The sequence below is a fragment of the Lissotriton vulgaris genome, chromosome 8, assembly GCF_964263255.1.
Source record: "Lissotriton vulgaris chromosome 8, aLisVul1.2, whole genome shotgun sequence".
In the NCBI taxonomy this organism is placed as follows: domain Eukaryota; kingdom Metazoa; phylum Chordata; class Amphibia; order Caudata; family Salamandridae; genus Lissotriton; species Lissotriton vulgaris.
Window position 1 is genome coordinate 1,481,361,300 of NC_141696.1, and position 23,755 is coordinate 1,481,385,054.

Here is a 23,755-nt window from a genome sequence, read left to right on the forward strand (position 1 = left end):
GAGCTAAAGACAGCAATATCGTCAAGATACGCCGCACAGAAGTCATCCAGCCCAGTAAGGACTTGATTCACCAACCTTTGGAAGGTGGCAGGTGCATTTTTCAGACCAAAGGGCATCACCACGAACTGATAATGCCCACCAGGGGTTGAAAATGCGGTCTTAGGCTTGGCGTCCTCAGCTAACCTGATTTGCCAATACCCAGCTGTCAGGTCAAACGTACTTAAGTAGTTGGCCGAAGCCAATCTATCGATAAGCTTGTCTGCCCTTGGTATCGGGTGGGCGTCAGTCTTAGTGACCGCATTGAGACCCCTGTAGTCTACGCAGAACCTCATCTCTTTCTTACCGCCCGGGGGGTGAGGTTTCGGCACTAGAACTACGGGACTAGCCCAAGGGCTGTCCGAGGGTTCAATGACTCCCAGCTCCAACATTTTCTGCACTTCACTCTTGATGCAGTCTCTCACGTGATCAGGCTGCCGGTAGATTTTACTCTTAACGGGCAAGCTGTCACCAGTGTCAACCTCATGGGTGCACCAATTGGTCTGACTGGGTGTTAGAGAGAACATATGTCTGAACGACTGAAGAACCTGTTTACAGTCGCCCTGTTGATGTTCGGAGAGGCTGCCACAAAAGACAACACCATCTACCGATCCATCGTCAGGATTCTGAGTGAGCAGGTCGGGGAGAGGGTCACTCTCCTCTTCCTGTCCCTCATCTAGGGCCATGAGCAAACTCATGTCCTTCCTGTCGACATATGCCTTGAGCCTGTTGACATGAAGCACCCTGTGGGGGCTCCGGGGAGTTCCCAGGTCGACCAGGTAGGTGACCTCTCCCTTTTTCTCCAGGATGGTGTAGGGCCCGGACCATTTGTCCTTGAGTGCTGCTGGGGCCACTGGCTCCAACACCCACACCTTCTGTCCGGGCTGATAAACAGTCAAGACAGCCTTTTGGTCATGCCAAGCTTTTTGGAGTTCTTGGCTGGCCTTAAGGTTTTCAGATGCCTTCTCCATGTATTCAGCCATCCGCGAGCGGAGGCCAAGCACATAGTCCACTATGTTGGCTGCAGGCTTTTTGAGAGGTCTCTCCCATCCTTCCTTCACCAAACACAGGGGTCCCCTTACAGGATGTCCGTACAAAAGTTCAAAAGGGCTGTAGCCAACCCCCTTCTGTGGGACTTCTCTGTAGGCGAACAAGAGGCAGGGGATCAGGACGTCCCATCTACGCCGAAGCTTTTCCGGTAGTCCATGAATCATCCCTTTCAGGGTCCTGTTGAATCTCTCAACAAGCCCATTGCATTGTGGATGATAGGGTGTAGTGAACTTGTAGTTGACACCACATTCCTTCCACATAGCAGTTAAGTAGCTCGACATAAAGTTTGCACCTCTGTCGGAGACGACCTCCTTAGGGAAGCCCACTCTGGAGAATACTCCAACTAGGGCTCTTGCCACAACAGGTGCTGTAGTGGTCCTAAGGGGAATAGCTTCAGGATACCTGGTGGCATGATCCACTACCACCAGTATAAACTTGTGCCCTGATGCTGTTGGAGGTTCCATGGGACCGACGATGTCGATCCCCACCCGTTCAAAGGGCACCCCCACCACAGGCATTGGTATAAGGGGGCCCTTTGTCGTGCCACCTGACTTACCACTGGCTTGGCAAGTGACACAGGAGCGGCAAAACTCCTTGGTATCTTCGTTCATATGAGGCCAGTGAAAGTGTGAGACAAGCCTGTCCCACGTCTTCGTCTGGCCTAAGTGACCTGCTAAGGGAATCTCGTGGGCCAAGGTAAGTAGGAAACCTCGCTGAGACAAGGGTACAACCAGCCTCCTGGTCATGCCAGGCTTGGGGTCTCTTGACTCAGTGTACAGGAGTCCGTCTTCCCAGTATACCTTGTGGGTACCGGTGGCGTTCCCAGCAGCCTCAGCAGCAGCCTGCTGTCTGAGGGGTTCAAGAGAAGGGCAGTCTAACTGGTCCTTCCCCAGGTCTTCCCTTGAGGGTCCCCCTGAACCCAAGAATTCAACTTGATCAAGTTCGAACTCTCTCGGCTCAGTTTCCCTCAATTCCTGTAGGTCAGCCTCCTCTGAGACTTGATCCACGACCTGGGGCAAGGGGGAAGGCGCAGCCTTAACCCTACTGCTCTTTTTCTTGGGAGGCGTCTGGTCCGTTGTTCCAGGATCCAGCACCTGTTCAGTGGGGCATTTCCTGACCTGTGACCTGGTCACAGCGAACACATGTGCTGGCAAGCCTAACATTTCCATGTGAGTCCGGTGCTCCACTTCTGACCATTGTGATGACTCCAAATCATTGCCCAACAAACAATCCACTGGGAGGTCTGGACTAACTACAACCTTCTTTTGGCCAGTTACCCCTCCCCAGGAGAAAGCTACAATTGCCATACTGTGATTGGTAGTGACATTGCTTGCATTGGTCACCAGGAATTCTGTACCTGGCATGATCTGTCCAGGGTCCACAAAGTTAGGCGTCACCATGGTGACATTGGCACAAGTGTCCCTATAGGCCTGAGCCATTTTTCCATTTATGAAAGGTGTCTGTCGGTATTTGCCCAAAGTATTGGGACTTACGTCAGGGGATATATCCACATCCCCTGTACTGACAAGGACAGCCTGAGTGAGTGTACCAACTAAGTTGTCACGCCCCTCAGAACCCAGGGTTAACCCTACTAAACCCTTGGGAGGTGCACTACCACTGCTGGCTGTACTAGGGGGCACAGGTGCCTTAGGGGCTGCAGTGGCAGGAGTCTGCCCTCCTCCTTTCTTGGTGCACTCACTAAACCAGTGAGATTTACTTTTGCAGTACTGCCACCATCTTTTGGATTGGCCTTCTTTCTTCTTTTGGGGAGCCTGACCCCCACCCTCTTTGGGTAGTTGGGGACCTGTCGAAGACTTCTGGTCATTTTGTTCCCCCTTAGAATCTTTACCCTTCTGGTCTGCTTTCTTCTGACCACCTTGATTCTGGCCCTGGGTCTGTTTAACTCTTGTACGAACCCATCTGTCTGCCTTCTTTCCCAATTCTTGGGGAGAGGTCAGATCCGAGTCGACAAGATGCTGATGCAACAACTGGTTCTGACAATTGTTTAAAATTTGTTCTCTCATCATCAAATTATACAATCCTTTGTAATCAGTAACCTTACTGCCCAGCAACCAGCCCTCAAAAGCCTTAGTGGCACAATCGACAAAGTCAGACCAATCCTGAGACTGCGTTTTCTGGGTATCCCTGAACAGCACCCTGTACTGCTCAGTGGTTAGGCCGAACCCTTCAACGAGTGTATTTTTCAAGACTTGGTAATCGTTAGCATCCTCCACCCTTGTGGTGAGGAGCTTGTCTCTTCCTTTTCCTTCAAAGGAGAGCCACAAGATAGCTGCCCACTGACTCTGGGGAACACCTTGCACAGTGCAGGCCCTCTCCAAAGCAGTAATCCATTTGTGGATGTCGTCCCCTTGTTTAAAGGGGGGCACTATCTTCCCAAGGTGTTTCGTATCAAAACTCCTTTCCCTATTGCTAGGTACAATGCTGCCACCAGTGGGGACTACCCCACTTAACTGTTGCTCTCTAGCGAAGGCAAGCCTTTCTTTGGCCAGGGCAAGTTCTTCCCTTTCAATCCTCAGATTAGCTGCCCTTTCCTTAGCTTCGTACACTCTCCTCTGAGGGGACGTCATCCCTCTTTGAGAAGAGTTGTGAGAGCCATTGGTTTGAAGGGATCTGCCAGAGTCTCTTGACAGAGATCGGGCTCGTCCATTCCCAATGTTAAGCTGACCTGACAGTAGCGCTGGGGGTCCCCCAGTACCACAATCATGTTTGCTTAAGTTGGACCGGGTTAGTCTGACGACTTCTACCTGTCCCTTATCTGCCTCATCCCCAGAGGGATCCTCATCCTCATCATCCTCCACATCTTCGTTCTCAGTTGCGAGGTGGATGAGGTCAGGATCGTCTCTGGTTCCCTCGAGGGGAGGCATGTCTCCTTCTGGATCAGAAGAGCTGGGACGGGTCTCAGCTTTTCTGGCATCATAAGTCTCCAAGAGACCAATCAGAAAGGACGTTGTGGGGTTAGACCCCTGCTTGATCTTCCTGGAGTGGCACACCTGTCTTAACTCCTTGAAGCTCAGCACAGTATATCTCGAAGGGATGACCTGTGGAGGGTAAACTGACACAAGGGGAGACTCAGGGTTTCCTCCTTTGTCCGACATACTGTTTCTAGTGTGGTGTAAGTGATGCACCTACCTACACTATGTGTTTACCTACTGTTCCCTTGCTAAGAGTTGCAGCCAAGGTGTGCTAAGCCTTGAGGAGCTGCAACAGCTGGTTCAGTAGAACTCAGAGTATTCTAAGCTTTAGTTATATGTACTAACAGTACTTATGTGATCTTTCAACAAGATATTCTTAGGATACGTGTGGTAAAACAACAGCAAGCTCAAATCCCAACCGCTGCCCACCAATGTGAGAAGTTGGCCCGATATGCAGCGTTCGCTATTCTAGCGACCGCTATGTATCGTTCCAAACGACCCTTATGGTGATTGGTTGTAAGTCAACCTATAGACCAGCTATCCTAGTAGCGTGGATACGAGCAGTCTAAGGCTAAAGACTCGAGAGGGCGCGTTAAGCCAGCTGTTTACCACACATGTACCCCTTGAACACCAAGTGAAAGGACACCACACAAGTGTTATGAAAATAAACAGTATATTTATTAAGAATCACAACAGCCCTGTACTCTTTATGAGGACAGGGTACTAAGCACAAACCAAATCTCTTAGGAAAATACTTCAAGTGCACAATAAAAACAAGTGTCCGAGGACACGGAAAGTTTAAGGTCTCGGGCGGACCCGATAAGGCAAGTCGGAAGCGAGGGACTCAGGACCCTAGAGTAAAGAGGCTATGCAGGCACCGAAATGCCGAGTTACCTAGCCACGAGGGCTGCGGCTGCACAAGTCTTACAGGCGTCGGGGTCTTCGCTGACGAGCCAGGAGCCGGAAGAAAAGGAGTTGCTGGCCGGCGACCAGTGATGAATAGTTCGTAGAGATCCAAGCCTGGATCAGAGATTGATGATACCTGAAAGCAGAGGGGACCAAGTTCGTACAACTAGCCAGTAGTCAGAGGGTACCAGGAAGGCACCGGTTGGCCGTCACCTCGACCAGGTGAGTGGGCGACGCTAGGCTCTGCAGTCTCACGGACCAGGAGGCGTTGTCGGCGACCAAGGTGGAGGTGCGAGCTGTCCCACGAAGGATGATGCTGTCGGCGTCGCTGGGCCCAGGATGGGGCAACAAGCCTTAGCAGATCTCAGGGCCATGTGGTAGGCCTAAGATGGCGTCTTGAGTGGACCAGGAGGGTCCGGGGTGCTTCTCGCAAAGATGGAAGCAAGGGCCAGTCTGGAGCAACCAGACCAGCAGTGTTGATTGTCGGGTGTCGTCACAGGAGGGCACAAGCCAGCGGCTAGTGACCAGACAACGTGCTGAGCAGCGAGCAGAAGGGCCCCACGCAGATCGTGGAGATGCTGGGAGACTGCACTTCGGTGCTGGAGCGGCTCAGGGTCGGGGCTTCTCGGACCCCAGAGCACTCACCAGAGAATTACTTCGATGGTCGTGCTGGTTAAGAAAGCGTGCAGGTTTTGATGATGGCCGGTCCCTCGAGGTCTCGTCGCACCCACAGATCACAGCTGAGCTGATGACGTGGGTAGAGGTCAGAGGTGCCAGGGAAGCCGGTTCTCGTCGAGCTGGGCCGTCGGATCCTTGAGGAAGGACTTGCAGCAAACCGCAGAGTTCTTAGATGGTGCCCGCTGATGCAGGGTGACTACTCCTTAGTCACAAGGGAGAAATCTTGAGAAGAGTCTCGAAGTCCTTTCGTAGAAAGTATTCTTGATTCAAAGATGATCTAATTTGGAAGGGTCCCCGCTCCGGTCTTTATCCTAAAGAAAGGGGTGGGTACATGACTAGGTCCTGCCCTAAGGGTGGGACCAGGAAGGGGGGTAGTTACACCCCTCTCCCCTGCCGGACTTTCCCCAGGCCAGGGCTGGCGCCCCTGGAACTGGTTCTGACCGGCAGATGCGTAGTGAGCACCGGGGTGCCACTCCGCAGTCACCTTCTCGCAAAAGCCCTACCTACCCAGAATACACAAACCCTGTCTGGGACGGTGCGAACACCGCCCTCGACAGGAAACCCTTTGTCCAAGCGCTCCTCGCTGGAAGGACTCCCAGCAGCAGGAGGTCAGACTCGTGTCTGTGGTGGCAGCCTCCATTTTGTGGAGCTGAGGCTTTAGTTAACTTTAACCGGGGTTCACAGTTACGTACATGTCGTGTCCCTCTAGAAGGGCGGAATGCTAACCTCGTCGCCGGAGTTGGTGAGAGGGCAGCATCCCGATTCGTATGACACCTTACTCGACATGTCTTGATAACGCGACACCGAAGTTACCGATGTGGTACGCGTTATCATGGAACAGCCATTGGGTCTTGATTCCGCAAGCTGCAACCGGGCTCGGCTCGGGCCAGAACACAGTTCACACGAGCCCACGCACTCTGCCTTCAGGATTGTCAAGGCCTGCCATAGGAGTGACTGATAGGGACTCGGGTGTCCATTGTATGGTTAGATATAGGGCTACTATATCTAAAGCAAAGGGTGACTACACGACTTCGCCCCAGCTGTCATGCAGCCAGTTGTGTCAAATTTAGAAGGCCAGCCAGGGGTGGCATAATACATGCTGCAGCCCCTGGCGGCCCTGGGTACACCTATGCCCTGAGTTACAGGGTCTGATAAGGTGGCCCAGTACCAATTGGTAAATGCACCTAGGGTACATTTCGTAATTTAGAAAGAGAACAGCCAGGCTGTGGGTCTGATTAGCAGGCCCACAGCCAGAGAAAGTCGTAAACCAGTGAAACAAAAGCAAAAAATCTGGGTGATCATAGGATTGCAGACCCTACTCTCCTACACACCTCACCTCTCTTTTAATCTAACCCCTCCATTTCCATCTCACTGCTCTTCTTCAATCTCACCTACCTGTATCTCTTCCATTTACTTAATCTCTGGCAGCCTTATGTCTCTTTTCCTCACCTATCAATTTCTCTGTACCTCACCTCTCTACCATAACCCTCTAGCTACTTCATCAGTCGTCCTCACTCTCTAATTCACATCTCATTCACTACCTCATCTCTTTCTATCCCACCTCTCACTACCAAACCTCTTAATTTACCTCACATTTGCTTGTAACCTTACGTATAGGTATACCCTCTTTCTATTTTTGTTCCCCCATCTCATCTCTCTTACTAACTTACTCCTATTTCACTCGCCCTCTATCATTACCTCCTCTTTCTCTTTACCTGTACCCACTTCTAGACTTCAACTATCTAGACATCACTTGTCTTTCAATTCATCTCTCCACCTCATTTTTCTATTTCTACTCTACCACTATTTGACCCTCTCAACACTGTATCGTCCTTATCTCTCTTCCCCTACCTGCCTGTACATTCTTAGCATCTTTTTCTGCCCTTCACCCCCTCGCTCGAATGTTCTCTTTACATCACTATCTTCAATTCTTATTGCTATTTCTATCCTTCCAATTTAAATCTTGCCCCTTCCTGTACCTCATCACTCTTTATCTTACATCGCTCTTTACTTCTCACAACCTCACATCTCTACCTCTCTTTCTCTATCTCTCGCTCTCTTTAGCTCTACCTCACCTCTGTTTCTATCATACCTCTGTTTATACCTCTTTCCCATGACTCTCCATTCCCTATCACTCACTCTTTCTATGTCTCTATTTTATTCTAAAACCAGTCCTATATTTCTTACTCTTTCTATACCTACCTCTTCCACTTTGTACCACTGTGCATCATTCTTTCTGGTTTATCACTTTTTTCTCTTCACCTTAGGTCTCTAGCAATGTCCTGAATCCTTGCAACCCATCTATAATTCCATTCTCCTTTTACTTCACCTATCTTGCAAAGGCGTACTCATTACCTCTCTGTCCTCCTCATGTTTCACATCCCATCTTCTTGAAGAGGTGTGGCGCAGTGGCCAGGGTGCCTGACTCTGGACCACAGGGTTCAAGATTCGTTCTCCGGCGCTGGCGGCAGGTTAGCCCAGCACCATGTGACTCTGGGCAATAATGTTGCTTAATCTTCCCAACGGCCCCCAGCACGGGACACCTCTCCGGAGGTAGCTCTGCGCTTTACAAATGCTGGTATTTCATTTCATTTTATTTTAACTCAGGAGAGCTGGAAGTCGCTCTCTAGCTAGAGAAGTATGCACCTAGTCAGTGGCAGCCGCCACAAACGTAGGTTGGTGAGGTGGATGGAGGGAGCGTGGGAGGGGGGAGCGTAGTGAGGGGGAGTTCATAAAATTTAAAAAGGAAAAATGAGAACTTACCTTAAACTGCGGCTGCCTCCTGTGTCGCACTGCGCCTCCTGTGCTCTTCCTGCTCCCAGCAGACACTGGAACAGACTCCCTGTGCAATCCCCGCACTACTCTGATGCTATCAGATCAGCACGGGGATTGGCCTGCACAGGCTGAAAAGATGTCTGGCGCAGGTCAGGGAGTCTGTGGGGTTTCTCCAGCCCGGATGTTCAATGCAGTCAGGTTAGAGAAATCTAAGTTTGCCTGTGTTTGGCCGGCCAAACACACGTGCACATAGTACTCCTCTCCCCCTCCCATGCCCCTGCCCCACTCCTCCCTGCATATGTTCACTCAGAGCCTGCATATGAAAAATAAAGAGATGATAGAACATGGCTTTATTTTTCACCCGCTGACTCTGAACCAGTGGGATGACGCTCCTCCACCATTGCGGAGAAGCCGCTCCTGCGCATGGTAAGAGAAGGGAATTATGAAGAAAATTATCAGATTTCCCAGATTGAATGGAATGATGAAAGCATCGAGTGCTTTGCCTTTTCAATATTTCACCAAGAATGCCAGTCATGAGGGGCGAGGGAGGTTCTGAATGCGAATTCAGGCACCGAATTCCACATGATATATTGTTGGAAGACGAAAAATGGATCCCAGTGCAAAAACAGAAATGGCTTCATCAATAAACACCCGAGCTTTCTTATGTTACTATTTAGCTGGCAGATGTTGGGCAGCTTGTGCCTTGCTGATCTTTTGTGCCGCTGTTACAGAAAGTTTTAAAAAGGGTATCCCAGAGTCAAACTTGCATAGGACCCAACAATCCTTAAGCGGACAATGTTGTGAAAAGGTGGCTTGTTGGATGGAACCGTAAGGATTGTGCCAACCCTGATGGCTTTGCCTGGGCATCTTGGAGTTGTCCTGAATAGGGGAAATTAGACGAGTCCTAGAGGATCTTACAAAGGAGCTGGATGGGGCCAGGAACGCTTGTCCTCTGAAACTGGAAACGTTGGGCTTATTACAAGTCTGGCGTTCATGGGGGTGCAGTGGTGAAGGACTTCTGACTGCCACATTATGGCCAGGGCGGGCACCGCCCTGGGTCCACCACAACTGCCAAGGATCAGAGATCCCTGGCGGCGGCGCAGCGGTTTTGAGCCTGCAATATGCTTGGCGGGTCGCAGTGGCTCCGCCAAGCATATTACGAGTTTCCTCACTGCCACACTTTTCATGGCGGTGCAACTACCATGAAAAGAGTGGCAGCGAGGAAATAAAGGGGGCCCTACAGGAATCCTTGTGTGGATGCATAAAGGAGGGCACAACAGGTGCCCCCCTGTGTGGGTGCACACTAGTCCATGCCGTGCAGACACTGTCTTTGCTTTTCCCACTGCAGTGCCTGTTTCATAGACACCACCCTCGGAACTCCAAAGAACTGCCTTTCAGACAGGAGAAAACTCCTAATCTGGTGGGTGGTTTGTACATGGGTTTTGCAGTGTGGGAGTGGGGCGCTCCTGCTGCTGTACCGCCAAGCTCATAATCAGACCCTGTAACAGTAACACACAGTCATGCACTTGGGGCACCCAGAGTTGAAACCATCTTCCTGATAGTCCTGAGTAAATGTTTACGTCACAAGTGTGGTACCAAAAAATCTGTAAGTCCTAATATTTTGCTTTGGTGTAACAGGGTGGGAAGAGGCCCCATGTTTAGACTGAAAAGAGGCCCCATGTTTTGTGACTGCTTACGTGTTCCAAGTGGTTTGCACACATCTGAAACACTATGGAGGACCTGCATACATTGGCAAGAGAAAGCAAAACTATGAAATTCTGTGGGAATTCTGCAAGGTGGATTTTTCACATTTGATGTTTTAGTGCTGTGCTTCACCCAACACTATGGAAAGTCACTCCCTTTGCTTCGGCTTCACACTCAAGGCATCCAGGAGCAAGTCTAACTGAGGAAGGCTGCCCACAAACTAGAAATGACTGCTCTTAGATGGGGGGAAGCAGAGCTGGTAAAGTCACCTTTAGAGGTGTCTCACATCTTTGCTATGAAGCCCACAATTCAGGAGAGCGCGACAGCCAGACCAGAACCCTTGTGTGATGGATACAGGAGGAAATGGACCACCAGAATCCGCAGAACACTTGAAAGGCTTGGAGCCTGGAGTTCTGCACAGGAGACTTGTATATGGCCTTTATTGCTCCAAGATCTTGGCCAAGTGTGTGGCTGGTGGCATCATATACTCCGGGGTCTGGTGATGCTTACATGGGGGAGCAGCTTTGTAGACTGGGGGTAATGGCGGACTTCAGGAGTAGACCGGCATCAGCCACAACCTCTCTGTACCCGCCTTTCTACCTGTAACTCTCATGTCTTGGGTGAGAGATGGCTCGAGCTCTGGAGGAGGCTTGCTTGGTGACCCAGCAACCTTCTCATTCTCAACAGAGCTCTGTATGAAAGGGGAGCTGTGACTAATCCTTTAGATGCACCCCTTAAAGAGGGACTTTGACAGGAGCCCCCGAGTTCGATCCCTGGCTCACCACCTTCCGCTCCGCCCCATTGTCACCGGGATTGCCTGAGTGGATCCCCAAATGCAGACTCGTGGAGGGAGATGTGGTCGACCTCCTGTTGCAACTTCTCACCGTAAGAGAATGCTCAGTTCACTGATATGAGGGCGCATCATGACCTCTAGTCAAGAAGGATGGCTGGACTCTGCCTGATATTCCACAGACCCACCAGAGTAAGGAGGGCTCCTTCCAAAAAAAGGTACCCGATTCCTCAATTTGACACCCCTTCCTTAACAAAAGGTGTATTTGTAAAGTGCACGTTCACCCAGAAGGGTATCTGTGCACTGAATAAGTGATGCTTAGTGTTATTCAACTCAATAGTACTCAGTTAATTGATCTCGAAAGGATGAAAGGCTGAGTGGACCTGCAGTGATTTAAACCTGTGGCCATGTGGTCAAACACAGGCCCCAACAGTGGAAGCACTAGTTCACTAAACCACCAGACCTGGCTTTCTTGGACCTGGACGATGAGATCCGGCTGAAACAGGAAGCCATGCACCAGAGCAAAAGGAGTCCCACAACCTTTTTATTTCCACTTTTCATGGAGTTACTTGCACCAAGCGCGCAGAGCCAGTGAAGATGGCATCCACACAGGAGCAAGTCTCTGGAGTGGATGTCTGGCTGCCTCACTGACCGAAGGGGTGCTTATTACTGCAACCATTTGCAAAGCCCCTGTCATGGTTTTCTTGGGGAAGACAAGCAACATCTCTTATAGGACAGTAGCATCCTTACTCAGCATGCACGACAGCAGGGTTAGGAGGGATGAACTAAAGACAGCAGCCCACTGGGCACCAGACAAACCGCTGCTGATACACAGGCTGCCTAAGCGGAAGGGCGACCTGATAAGAGAGCCAGAGAGAGAAGGACAGAGAAAGAGAGGGTGGTATGGCGAGAGACTGCTAGAAGTGGAGGTGAGGTGTGGCGCAGCGGCCAGCACGCCTGACTCCAGAGCACAGGGCTCACCCTTCGATCCCGGCGCCGACGACAGGTCAGCATCATGTGACTGTGGCCAACAGCTTATTTAATCTCCCCTGCCTTGAAACGCTTAAGGTTTCAAAGTCGGCGGCACTAGTAGAAGTCTCATCCAGTGGAAACAGATAACTGGGGCTCCGAAAAGGAGGCTGGTGAGAGAATGTTCAGCCATTAGGGGGAAAAGGGAGCAGGCATGAGGGTGCACCTGCAAGGGAGGGAGCGGAAATGTGCTTCTAAATGACGTACACATTCTTGTACGGTTCTAGCCTAGCAATTCTCGCCTCTCACATGTTTTTACCTTTGATACTTGCACAAGTGCCACCTTTGCCTACGTAACGCTTGTTCTTGTGCCTGAGTTATTATATACTTATTGCAGTATTATACCTCAAATTATACTTTGTTTTCTCTTGTAACTGCACACTTGTCACTTTTTCCTACCTCATGTTTTTGGTTGCTCACAATTTTTACTACCTCGTGTATTTTGTTTGCTCACAATTGTCACTATTACCTTTACTACCTCCTGTATTTTTGGTTGCTCACAATTTTCACTACCTCATGTATTTTGTTTGCTCACAATTGTCACTATTACCTTATGTAACGTAACGTATGCTTTTGTAATCTGTTCTTTTGTAATGTTTCTCATTATGTTCATTTCTGTTCCTTTTGTGATGCGCTCTGACACCTTCGGGTAAAGTCCGCGCTATATAAAAATGCATAAATAAAATAATAAAATAAATAAAATGAAAAGCAGTTTCACATCCTGCCACCAGAGGGCAGGCTACCCATAGGTTGGGAATGGAAACGAGACAGGATGTAGCAGCAGACGCCTGTTTCCTGGTGTTTCATGTATTCAGTTTTCATCGCGCTAACCTACCACCAGGTGGGAGAAAAAGCAGATTTCCCCAAAGGTTAAGAAAAACTCCACTAAGAGCCCGATTTAAAGTTGAGAAAAACTCAGGTATTTACCACAGCCTGTAAATACCATGATTTCAGGGTAAGCATTTCTTGGGCGCAGGAAATATGTCCGATTGCGTGTTTCTGTGAATAAGGTACAACGCGCACAGGCAATATGAAGTGCCACACAGTTCAGGCTTTTGCCTCACTCTTGGGTATTTTCCCTATATTTCACTCTAGGTTTTTTTCAGGTGAAATGTGAGCGAAAAACTGAGAAATCGCTATTCCAAACTCTGCATAAACTCCTATTTGCTCATGGATCATACTTTACAGCCATACTTGTAATAAGGCTATTAAATCTGTTTATAAATTTTACAAATTCACTGAAGAATTGCAAATAACTTCTGTTTTACATTTTTAAATACTTATTGTACAGGTGGTAAATCTAGAATCAATACTAGTAAAACAATAGTATTTTAATTTGCTAAATCATGGGCCAATGACACCTGGTGGCTGAGTGACACTAAATAAATTACCTATATAGGTATGTTTTTACAAAATGTCTTCAGTGTTCAAAGCAAGGATAATTTTGTTAGTAGAAGTGCATGAGCCCATACTAGTTAAATACTACATATGGTGGACTTTTAATTGACCCCTCAGAGAAGGGCTATATCAAAAAAGTATTTCGAACTATAGTCTGTTGTCTGGCTAGGCGCATTCCCAGAACTGACCCTAACCGGAGGCTTCGAAGAAATCCTTGTGGGCTAGCGGCTTCAGGTTTGCAGGTGATAAAGCTGGAGCAACATTAAAGATCTCTAATTCTAACAGCTGGAGAAAATTGTATTAGGTTTTTAGTAATGTTATGGGGTTCAGAAACTATTTTCAAACCAGCTCCAGAAGATGTGTGGACTAATCCTCTGAATATAGTTTTTTGGCTTTACATAAATGTAGGAAAAAAGGACTGACATTTGTGAACAATTATTTATATATACCCAGAAAAACCCAATCAGAACGCTTGCTGAACAGAGGTCATCGTCTGGCCTAGATAATGGCTGTAGAAAGAAAATTATGAAATTAACTTTCGAGGACGAGACTTCGAATTTAACTTTTTTGAGCATTAACTGAAGCATACTAACCAACTATTTACTGTGGATGCTTGTATAACATTTGCGTAAAAAAATTCAAGGAACTGCCTATTAACTAGTACAAACAAGCATTGGCAAAGCTAATAGGATGCACCTGTGGGACCTATTGGCTTTGCCAATGAGTTTTAGTGATGCTGTACAGCTTTCCCTATGCTATGCAGCATAGCTAAGGAAAAATAATTTAAAAAGAGCCGAAGTGCTGTCGGCGTCATTTTGTAGGGTTGCGCAACAGCATGCACGAGCCTACAAAAAGTTGTAGAGCCTTTGTTCTTATTTACCATTTCGAGTTGGGCCAACAAATACAAAGAAAAAAACACGTATAAGATTTTTTTCAAATAAAGCAGGTAGGGGAGCAATTTGTGGGGCAGAAGCAACATGGGTGCAGTAGCAACTCTAGGGGCACGCGTGAAGGGGGGAGAAAAGCTAAATTTGTGAGAATGAGCAAAGAGGTAGAAAAGCAAATGGGCTAGAGAGAACAATGTGGAGTTGTGCAAAGAAAAGCAAACCTGTTGGAAAGAATGCAACGTGAGGTGGTGGGATAGGGAGTGAAGAAGCACGCGGGTAAGAAAGCAATGATGACTGGTGGAGGAGAAGAGGAGAGGCGAGAAAGTGCAACACAGCACAAAAGGAAAGGAGACTCAGACTAGGGAGACTGAAAAACACATGTTCTCTTGTGAAGTGCTTAAGACAACAGAGAAAGTCGTTCCCTAAAAGCAACCACTGGAAAGGAACAAGTAAGTGGTAAATGCTCCAGAGGAGGGACAGACACAAGATAGACAAGTCAAGCCATTGAATAAGAAGCAGGCCAATGAGAGTGACAGTAAAGCCAATCAATACTAAGCAATGGGCGGGCTGCAAGCCTCTCTATGTTTTTGATAAGTCTCCTATATATCTTTCACAACCAGACAGCTGTGCGGTCTAGTGGGCTCAACTTGAAAATAAGTTCTTAAATGTAACCGTTTTTACTCTAAATTGAGCATTTTTTGCAAGTGATCTCTTTTGAATTTAACAAACTGAAACGTGTGTCTTTTAAGAGGTATAATCTCCGACAATTATTATTACATGATTGATAAAGATTTCACAAAAAGTGTCCGGCAAAACCTAAATCCAAAGCTCGTTCAAAGTATATTATCAGCAATAGGTCTGTTTGATAGTTGTGCTGTCTAAACCCAGAGCAAAACTGAATCTAGAACCACCTTCCACAGCCCAACCACTTTTCCATGCCACTCTGCTTTCATTTGATCAACAGGCATTGTGTGATACCTGTGTAATAAAAATGTTTTGGGGGAAAGAAATGTCTTATTAAAAAGTGTTCTGGGATCCTGAAGGTGAGTAGGGATATTTTAGTGTAAATAAATATTTAAAAGGTATGAAGGAAAAAACGCCATTTGCACCTATGACATTGCTCTTCCTGGATTTTTAGGTTTCGCCTCGCCGAAAGCTGCGTAGCAGACTTTCGCGCAGGGCAAAATCTTTTGAGTTACAGTATGCCTGTTTGTCCCGCCTCTGTTTCCCATTGGCTAGCTCCATAAATGGAGGCTAGCCATTGGAAAACAGAGGCGTCCGTCATTCTGCGAGGCGACTCGTGGGCGTTCTTGAGAATTTTTCTCATCCGGTCCCTTTTAGGACGTCAGTGCGGCGGTGTGCGGTGTTTATTTTTTTGTTTGTCCATGTTTAGTTTGGTCATTCCGCAGCCGACCGCCGCCGGAGGAAGTCCAGGTCCAGGTGAGTGCTTTCCGTGTGCCCGTTCGTTCCCGCACCCCCCTCCCGCTGTCCGTCTTCCTGTTCCTGCCCCCCCTCCCGCTGTTCTGTCCCCGTTCCCGCCCCCCCTCCCGCTGTCCGTTTCCGCCCCCCTCCCGCTGTCCGTGTGCCCTTAGGTGCTTGTTGTCAATGACATGGAAAGGTGTTATTTCCATGGCGGTCGGCTGTGACCTACAACCACCAAGCAACCTCAAACGCGGACATGTTCAGTAAATTATTGTTTTAAAGGCAGAGATATTAGCAGCCGTTTAATTTGACCTCCAGTTCTCTCCTCTTTAAGCATTATTTTTCCGACAGCGGAGTTCTTTATTTCATTTTCAGTGCTTTTTTATTTCCTTCCAACAACTGGACCATTTCTCCGTCAGTCAGAGAATGCGGTATGTCCATGAGACCGTAGGAGCAGATGCCCAACTACATCCCTTTCGCTGATGGGAGATACACTCATGTGCAGTCGGTAACACTGGCTGTAGACCCTTGTTTAAGCTGGCATTTCAGATTGTTTTTCGTTTATTTGATATATTGGAGATCAACGAGTCAGATACAATATGTGCTAGTCGGAACGCATCTCTATTTATTTTGAATTCATGCATAATATTTTAGCACGTGTTTCAGTATTTCTTTCTCCTTGTAAACTTGTATGTACACTATTCTTTTGCTTTCCAGTACTTTCGACATTCTATACAAAAAGTAATGTATTTTGTCGCTTGTGACCTTGGTTTTCTAACACCAGGAGGTGGGAGCGCATTGCTAGGATATCATAAATGCGCACCTCTGAATGTGACCCCTCCCCTAACGCCAGATTGAGTGGTCATTGCTGCACAACACAATGGAAACCCCGCTCCCTCCCCTATACCTCTGACGCAATCCTGGACTGCCCTAATCGAGTTGACACGCTTGTAGGAGGCACATCGTGAGTAGTCACTACGCCGAAAGGGAGAAAGCTGGGATCGAGCCAGAGGCCGGGTGAGTACCAGAATACACAGTAGGACTTTATCCAATGCAGAGATCCCAGATAGTTTTTAAGTACAATTTGAGTCTTTTAAGCCAAAAGTTGGCTAAGACTGAAACTGCTTCAAGGTATTAGATACGCAAACTCTGAGCAGGACTTAAAGTACTTGAGATCGTGACTGTGCTCAAAGGTTTGAGGATCTCACCCTAGTAATGCGACCTAGTGGGTTTGACATCAAGTCTGCTGCATTCGTAGGTGAGACTTCAGGTTAAGACTACGTGATGAGTATAGTAGCAAGATCTAGGGTGTGGGAAACTGAGCCAGACTGCTTAAACATGTCAGCGAGGAATCTATTTAAACGTTGTAATTAATTAGATCGAGCGTGTTTGAAGAATAGATAAGGTCGTCGTTATTGATATACCAATTGTGGTCGAAAGGGTCTTCTTTTCATTCGCCCCCTCCCCCTCCTGTTTCTCCTCATAATTTCCACGCTATTTGACAGCTCTCCCATTGTATTTCCTGATATTTACAACATTTTCCTCGTTGTCTATTTATTTCACCATTTTCTCATGAAACTAGGTGTCCTAAAATGCGACACTTGAAGCTTATTCTAAGATGCCCGAATGTCCGTGTTTGACAGTGCGTGCAGTGTCAGGCATTTATCAAATGACCGCGGTTTCAGATACCCGAGTGAAACTGCGCTCCCGTATTTGAAACTTGCACCCAATGTGCGCTTCTGTGCTCCATATTTGGAGGCGGGTACTCCATACAAATGTAGGCATAGATAGTTAATAGGGTATTAGGTGGAAGCAGGCGACCAAGCGTTTTCAAATCAGTATTATAAAATGCGCACATCATATTTTAATAACGCTGGTTAAGGAGCTGGCCCTCCGAACTCCGCAACCTGTTTAGCTGCGTTTGACCTGGCATCAGCTACACTCTACTCAGCACACAGACTTACTAGCCCCTCTTTCACCCAAACCTTCGAAGTTTGAAGCCAAGTTCCCAAAATAACCTGATTTTAAGGCTTGAATAATTCATTTAGTTCACTAATCATTGTACAGCGCCTCAAGTTCGAGGTGCTTAAGCGGCTTACATTTCACACTGTCAAAGAAACAAACTTACAGTAAAAGTAACAGTGACGTTTCGCGCAAATAAACGTTTGTGCAAAAGGTGCATGAGTTGTGAGTGCAGAGTTGTGAGTGCAGAGTTGTGAGTGCAGAGTTGTGAGTGCAGAGTGACTAGGGAGTGCAGAGTGACTAGGGAGTGCAGAGTTGTGAGTGCAGAGTGACTAGGGAGTGCTAGGGAGTGCAGAGTGACTAGTGAGTGCTAGGGAGTGCAGAGTGACTAGTGAGTGCTAGGGAGTGCAGAGTGACTAGGGAGTGCTAGGGAGTGCAGAGTGACTAGGGAGTGCAGAGGGACTAGGGAGAGCTAGGGAGTGCAGAGTGCGAGGGAGTGCAGAGTGCAAGGGAGTGCAGAGTGACTATGGAGTGCAGAGTGACTAGGGAGTGGCTAGGGAGTGCAGAGTGACTGCAGAGTGATAGGGAGTGCAGAGTGACTGCAGAATGCTAGGGAGTGCAGAGTGACTAGGGAGTGCTAGGGGCTGCAGAGTGACTGCAGAGTGCTAGGGAGTGCAGAGTGACTGCAGAATGCTAGGGAGTGCAGAATGACTAGGGAGTGCAGAGTGACTAGGGAGTGGCTAGGGAGTGCTAGGGAGTGCAGAGTGACTGCAGAATGCTAGGGAGTGCAGAATGACTAGGGAGTGCAGAGTGACTAGGGAGTGGCTAGGGAGTGCTAGGGACTGCAGAGTGACTGCAGAGTGCTAGGGAGTGCAGAGTGACTGCAGAGTGCTAGGGAGTGCAGAGTGACTGCAGAGTGCTAGGGAGTGCAGAGTGACTAGGGAGTGTAGAGTGACTAGGGAGTGGCTAGGGAGTGCAGAGTGCTAGGGAGTGCAGAGTGACTGCAGAGTGCTAGGGAGTGCAGAGTGACTAGGGAGTGCAGAGTGACTAGGGAGTGCAGAGTAGCTAGGGAGTGCTAGTGACTGCAGAGTGACTAGGGAGTGCATAATGCTAGGGAGTGCAGAGTGACTAGGGAGTGCAGAGTGACTAGGGAGTGCTAGGGACTGCAGAGTGACTGCAGAGTGCTAGGGAGTGCAGAGTGACTGCAGAATGCTAGGGAGTGCAGAATGACTAGGGAGTGCAGAGTGACTAGGGAGTGGCTAGGGAGTGCTAGGGACTGCAGAGTGACTGCAGAATGCTAGGGAGTGCTAGGGAGTGCAGAGTGACTGCAGAGTGCTAGGGAATGCAGAGTGCTAGGGAGTGCGAGGGAGTGCAGAGTGCAAGGGAGTGCAGAGTGCAAGGGAGTGCAGAGTGACTGCAGAGTGCTAGGGAGTGCAGAGTGACTGCAGAATGCTAGGGAGTGCAGAGTGACTGCAGAATGCTAGGGAGTGCAGAGTGACTGCAGAATGCTAGGGAGTGCTAGGGAGTGCAGAGTGCAAGGGAGTGAGAGGGAGTGCAGAGTGACTAGGGAGTGCAGAGTGACTAGGGAGGGCTAGGGAGTGCAGAGTGCTAGGGAGTGCAGAGTGACTAGGGAGTGCTAGGGACTACAGAGTGACTGCAGAGATTAAGCTAATGGCAATGTAAATGACAATGCCATTTATTTATCTGTTTTCAAAACCAACACATGAATACAAATTTTGTTATTTACAATGCCAATAGCTCTAACTTTTACAAAGGCGAAACCATTGCATTGTAAATGCTTGTTGAAGATCTGATGTGGAATTCATGGGAAAGGCGATGCTGTTCCACAACCCTGAAAATGCTTTTGAGAAACCATGTGTTCTGTTTGTATCCTGAAAGGGACTCATGACACAAAAACACAGCTTGTGTGGACCCTCGCAGCAGTGTCTCTTCATCCTGCAAGGATGCTGCAGCGTGAGGACAGAAACACCTTGACACGCATGAGTCGCGGCCATCCTACCCCCAAGATTTTTCTCCTGACTTGAGGACTAAACTTCAGATACTTGCAAAAAGAACAATTGATGGACAGAATGCAGAACAATGTCATACATTCACCCCAGTACAGAGATCTGGGCCTGAATCCATCATTTATTTGCTCACCTTGCCATTCCAGTTTGGACCCAGCCATATGCAAATCAGTCTTGACCCTGCGCCCAATGGGAAAAGTCCAGCCTGAACTCCCAGGACAGGTCCTCCCTAGACTGGAATCAAGCATCCTAGGACCGGTTTCTGGCTTTCAGCCCTCATCAGCCAGGATAGCTTGACTCCAGTGGCATGGAGAGCACGGGACTCACGTCTGAGCATACCCGTCCCAATCGGGGTGACAAATGCAAAAAGAACTTCAGATACTGGCACTTCAGGGACCAGCAGTGGATGGCAGGGCACACTATCTCCCACCATAGGTAATTATGGCCTGGCACACAGAACACATTACTCTCACAGCATCCACTCTGCAGCTTGCCTTAAAAAATCTTTTCTTCAAGTTGACCACCATAGCATGACTAATGTGGGAGGAGATTGCAAAAGGTGCTATGTACAGTACCTAGCGGGGTAGTCATGTGGTCCTTTATATATAAGCATGACCAGCCATTTTGAAAATGTTCTCTCAATGTACTGATTCTTCTCTACTCTTCTCAACATGTGTAGTTTGACTCAAGCATTTTCCTCAATAAAAACTAAAAGTTCTGCCCATGCCTGTACAAACAAGGGCTTTCCATGAGCTGAAGATCTTTGCTATGGCTGGCCTTTGTTATTCACTGGAAGAAGCTGCCCATCCAGAGGAGCTGCAGCCCCCAAGCAGGGCTGGTGGATCAGTTCCTTCCAGGAAACCTAGACCTAGTCAAATCATGCTGTCAATCAATGAGGCTAAGCTTGCTGTACTACAAAGGATGCACCGACAACAAAAGGGACCCCTTCATTCTGCAAATAGGGATTCATTCAAAAAATAGGGTTGATGAACAGTAGCAAGATAAAGGCAGTCAAGAAAGTGGCACTTTCCAGAAATGATGGCTGCTTTAGACCTCTTACCACAGAATGAAGACGTCTATTATGTGTTCCTTCTGTGAGGCATTAATCCTAAAATAATCACTGTGACCCTATAATTCGCGAGCCGGAGAATCAAACTGCTTACAAACATCCAAGCGGAAAGCTACATGAGTCAGAATACATGAGGCTGCCTTTTTGTGACAGTCTTTCTGCTCTGTGAATGGAGCCAGCAGATTACATGCTTTCAAAACAATTTATATACAAATGAGCTGGCTTTTGTTCTCATAAAGAAACCTATGTAATGCCATTGTTAGTTTAATAGGCATCCGTGTTCAGTGGGTGTTTTCTGTTTCTGTGGAAGACATTTCTATTTGCCTCCATAGCATCTTCATTACATTATCCCTCAGCTCAAATGATTGCAAACTTCTATAAACAGCTTAGAACGAACAAGGACACTCCCAGACTCAAGGGGACAGGCAATACAAACGGATGGGAAAACCTTGTGCCAGATGTTCCTATTGTTTTTTGCCCTCCTTTTAAAGGAGGGGGCAACAAATGGAGAATAATGCATGCAAACAGGAATGGCACATGCATGTTGCACTGTAAGCCAAGGGGCAGCACGCGGGGCCTGGTGGTAACTTGCAGCATTCAATTCCTGGGATATTCATAGATCAAAATGATCACCCCAGTCATAAACCAAAATATTAGCCACCCCTCATCTCGAATTGCTCTGTTGGGTAATCTCAAAGATATGGGAGGTGTCCGCGGTGAACACACCTTGGTGGGGATTGGAACTGTCATTGCTAAAAGTGACATCACTGAGCACTGGATCACACAAATCCTCCCTCTTTGACTCAATGGCAAGGTGGTATGGACTGGTGCACAAAACAGGATGAACCTGTAAATATAGCAAGGGGATGCCTTCGAAAACAGGCGAAAATATGGGGGAAATGACTGGACTATTATGGTCTAGGATAACTTGCTTTGGACCTTATGTGAGGTATATAATGTGCAAGCATAGCATGTCATTACTGTAGAGCGCATTCTTTCATCAGGTTTCCTGAAAACAATACATTTGATATTAAAAAATATAGCAAATGGAGTTCTCGGTTTTATGCTTTATGATTGCCATTTCTTTAGGACACTTTTTTTCTCATTTTATCAATCTCCATATGTTTGCGAATTTCATGGAGAAAAAAAAATATATGCATAAGACTTGTTTTCACAGTAATTTACCCATTACATCCATGCTCACACATGAATGCCTTTTCTGGTTTTAATGTCCTAATGTGGTAAAAACAAAATCTGAAAATATAAATATAAATGTTTAATCTCCCTATGCTGCCATCTGCACAGATGCGAGTCTGACAATCACAACAGAAAGCAAGCAGTCACCCAAAGGAAGGCCCGCTTCCTGTATTTTTAAAAAAATGTTTGAATACAGACAGAGAAACAAATTGTTTGCAGATTTGAATAATGTTTTAAAATCAGAAAAATAACCGAGCTCGGAGGTCCTCAACAATAAAGAAAGAGCGGTTATGTACTCACCGATTGTCGCTCTGTGCCAGGTTTTAAGTTGAGGCCTTTCCCTGCTGTAACGTCCAATGAACGATAGCTGGGCGGTTTCTCTTCATCATAGGAGCGTTCATGGCGTCGTCCACCACGCCCCCGCGGTCGTTCGTACTCCTCTTCTGAACTCCACGAGTCGCGCCGTGATGGCGGGGAGTAGCTCCGCCTGTGATTGCGAGGTCCAGATGGGCGGTCGGGGCTCCCCCTCCTTGCTGAATGGTGCTCTCGCCTGTCTGGGGAAAACCGTCTATCTGAACGTTGATTGGAGCGTCCCCGTGAACTACTGTAAGGAAAGTTTTCATTGTGGTTGACTGGGCCCTGCCTCCGTACAGGAGAATCGTCTCTTCTAGACCTGCCACTGTTGTAAGAGTCGCCTCTTCTTTCTAGAGGCCGCTCATCTCTCAGCTGATCGTGGCCGCCCCGATTGTAGCTACCGCTGCTCCCACCTGAGCGAGATTCCTCCATGAAGCGGTTTCTGCGCCTCTCTCTTTCCTCCGCCAATGGGTCCCAAAATCCGCCTGCATTGCTGCGTTGATGTGACGCGTTGCTTGTTCTCTGCGAGACGGTGACGTGCTCAACAATGGGTGGCAGTTGGATGACCCTACGGTCCAGCTCTCTAACTCCCACATCTCCAAGGGACGAGAGCATGCTCGGGTGATGGCTGCCACCAGTGTAAGGTGCACCAGCTAACATGGGCTGCACAGTGTTCAGGTTTTTTATTTCAGACTCGAGGAAGTCCAGCACTTTATTGCTAATGGGCGGGTTCGGTGGCTGATAGTTTGTTGGGAAGTTGCTCTGCAGGGAAATATCTGTACGAAAAACAATACAGGAAATTAAGAGAAAGCTGCCTGAGATCAAATTAAGGATGAATACATTATCCCACCATCTGACTACATGAAAAGACTTACTGAACAGATACTCACAATACTATCACACGTCAACCTGCACATAGATCAGCCACACATCAACACACGAACACAGAATGACAAGTCAATAAGGCACACCAGACTGTACACTCACAGCTACAATATCATAACAAGATTTCTATCCAAGAAAAGCACTGGTGCCAAAGATTGCTTCATATGAACACCAGGCCTTACAAACAACCACCTCAATTTAAGTGGGTTCTCAAAAGTGATCTGCCACAAAGAAAGATAAAACACAGTCAATTCTTCTGCATAGTTCGATTTAACAGATAGTGGCTGGTGTCTAAAGGAAGAAGGACGTTTGACAATAAACAACAATAACGTGAAGGCTCTGCCTTGTGAATCCATTTAGTAAGCAACTGATGCAGGACTATTGGGATTAGGCAGGTGCCACTGGGATAGGGGTGTTAGGTTACTTGATGAGACTAAGGTCAGGTAAAGTACGGAGAAAAACCTGGCTGCTGCAGAAAGTGGGGGACTAAGCAGGGTGTTTCGGGGGGACAGAGATTTAATTGTTTGATGTGAGATTGATTTAGGAAAGGTGTAGAACAAGCAAGAAACAGTTGACCCAACACTGCTACAACCAAGCAAGACGTGCAAGCAGGGCGGAAGGCTTTAAACATTAGTTGCTTGATGCTAAGACAG

General features: G+C 47.8%; 1 protein-coding gene across 1 annotated transcript in view; it reads right to left on the reverse strand.

Moving 5' to 3' along the window:
* The window catches only part of ILDR1 (immunoglobulin like domain containing receptor 1), a 232,494-nt gene that overhangs the window by 7,932 nt on the left and 200,807 nt on the right, over positions 1-23,755 (reverse strand). The window contains exon 7 of the mRNA XM_086935537.1: positions 22,164-22,993. Within this exon, the coding sequence (XP_086791663.1) occupies positions 22,164-22,993 (830 nt within the window). The remainder of the gene's footprint in view (positions 1-22,163; positions 22,994-23,755) is intronic.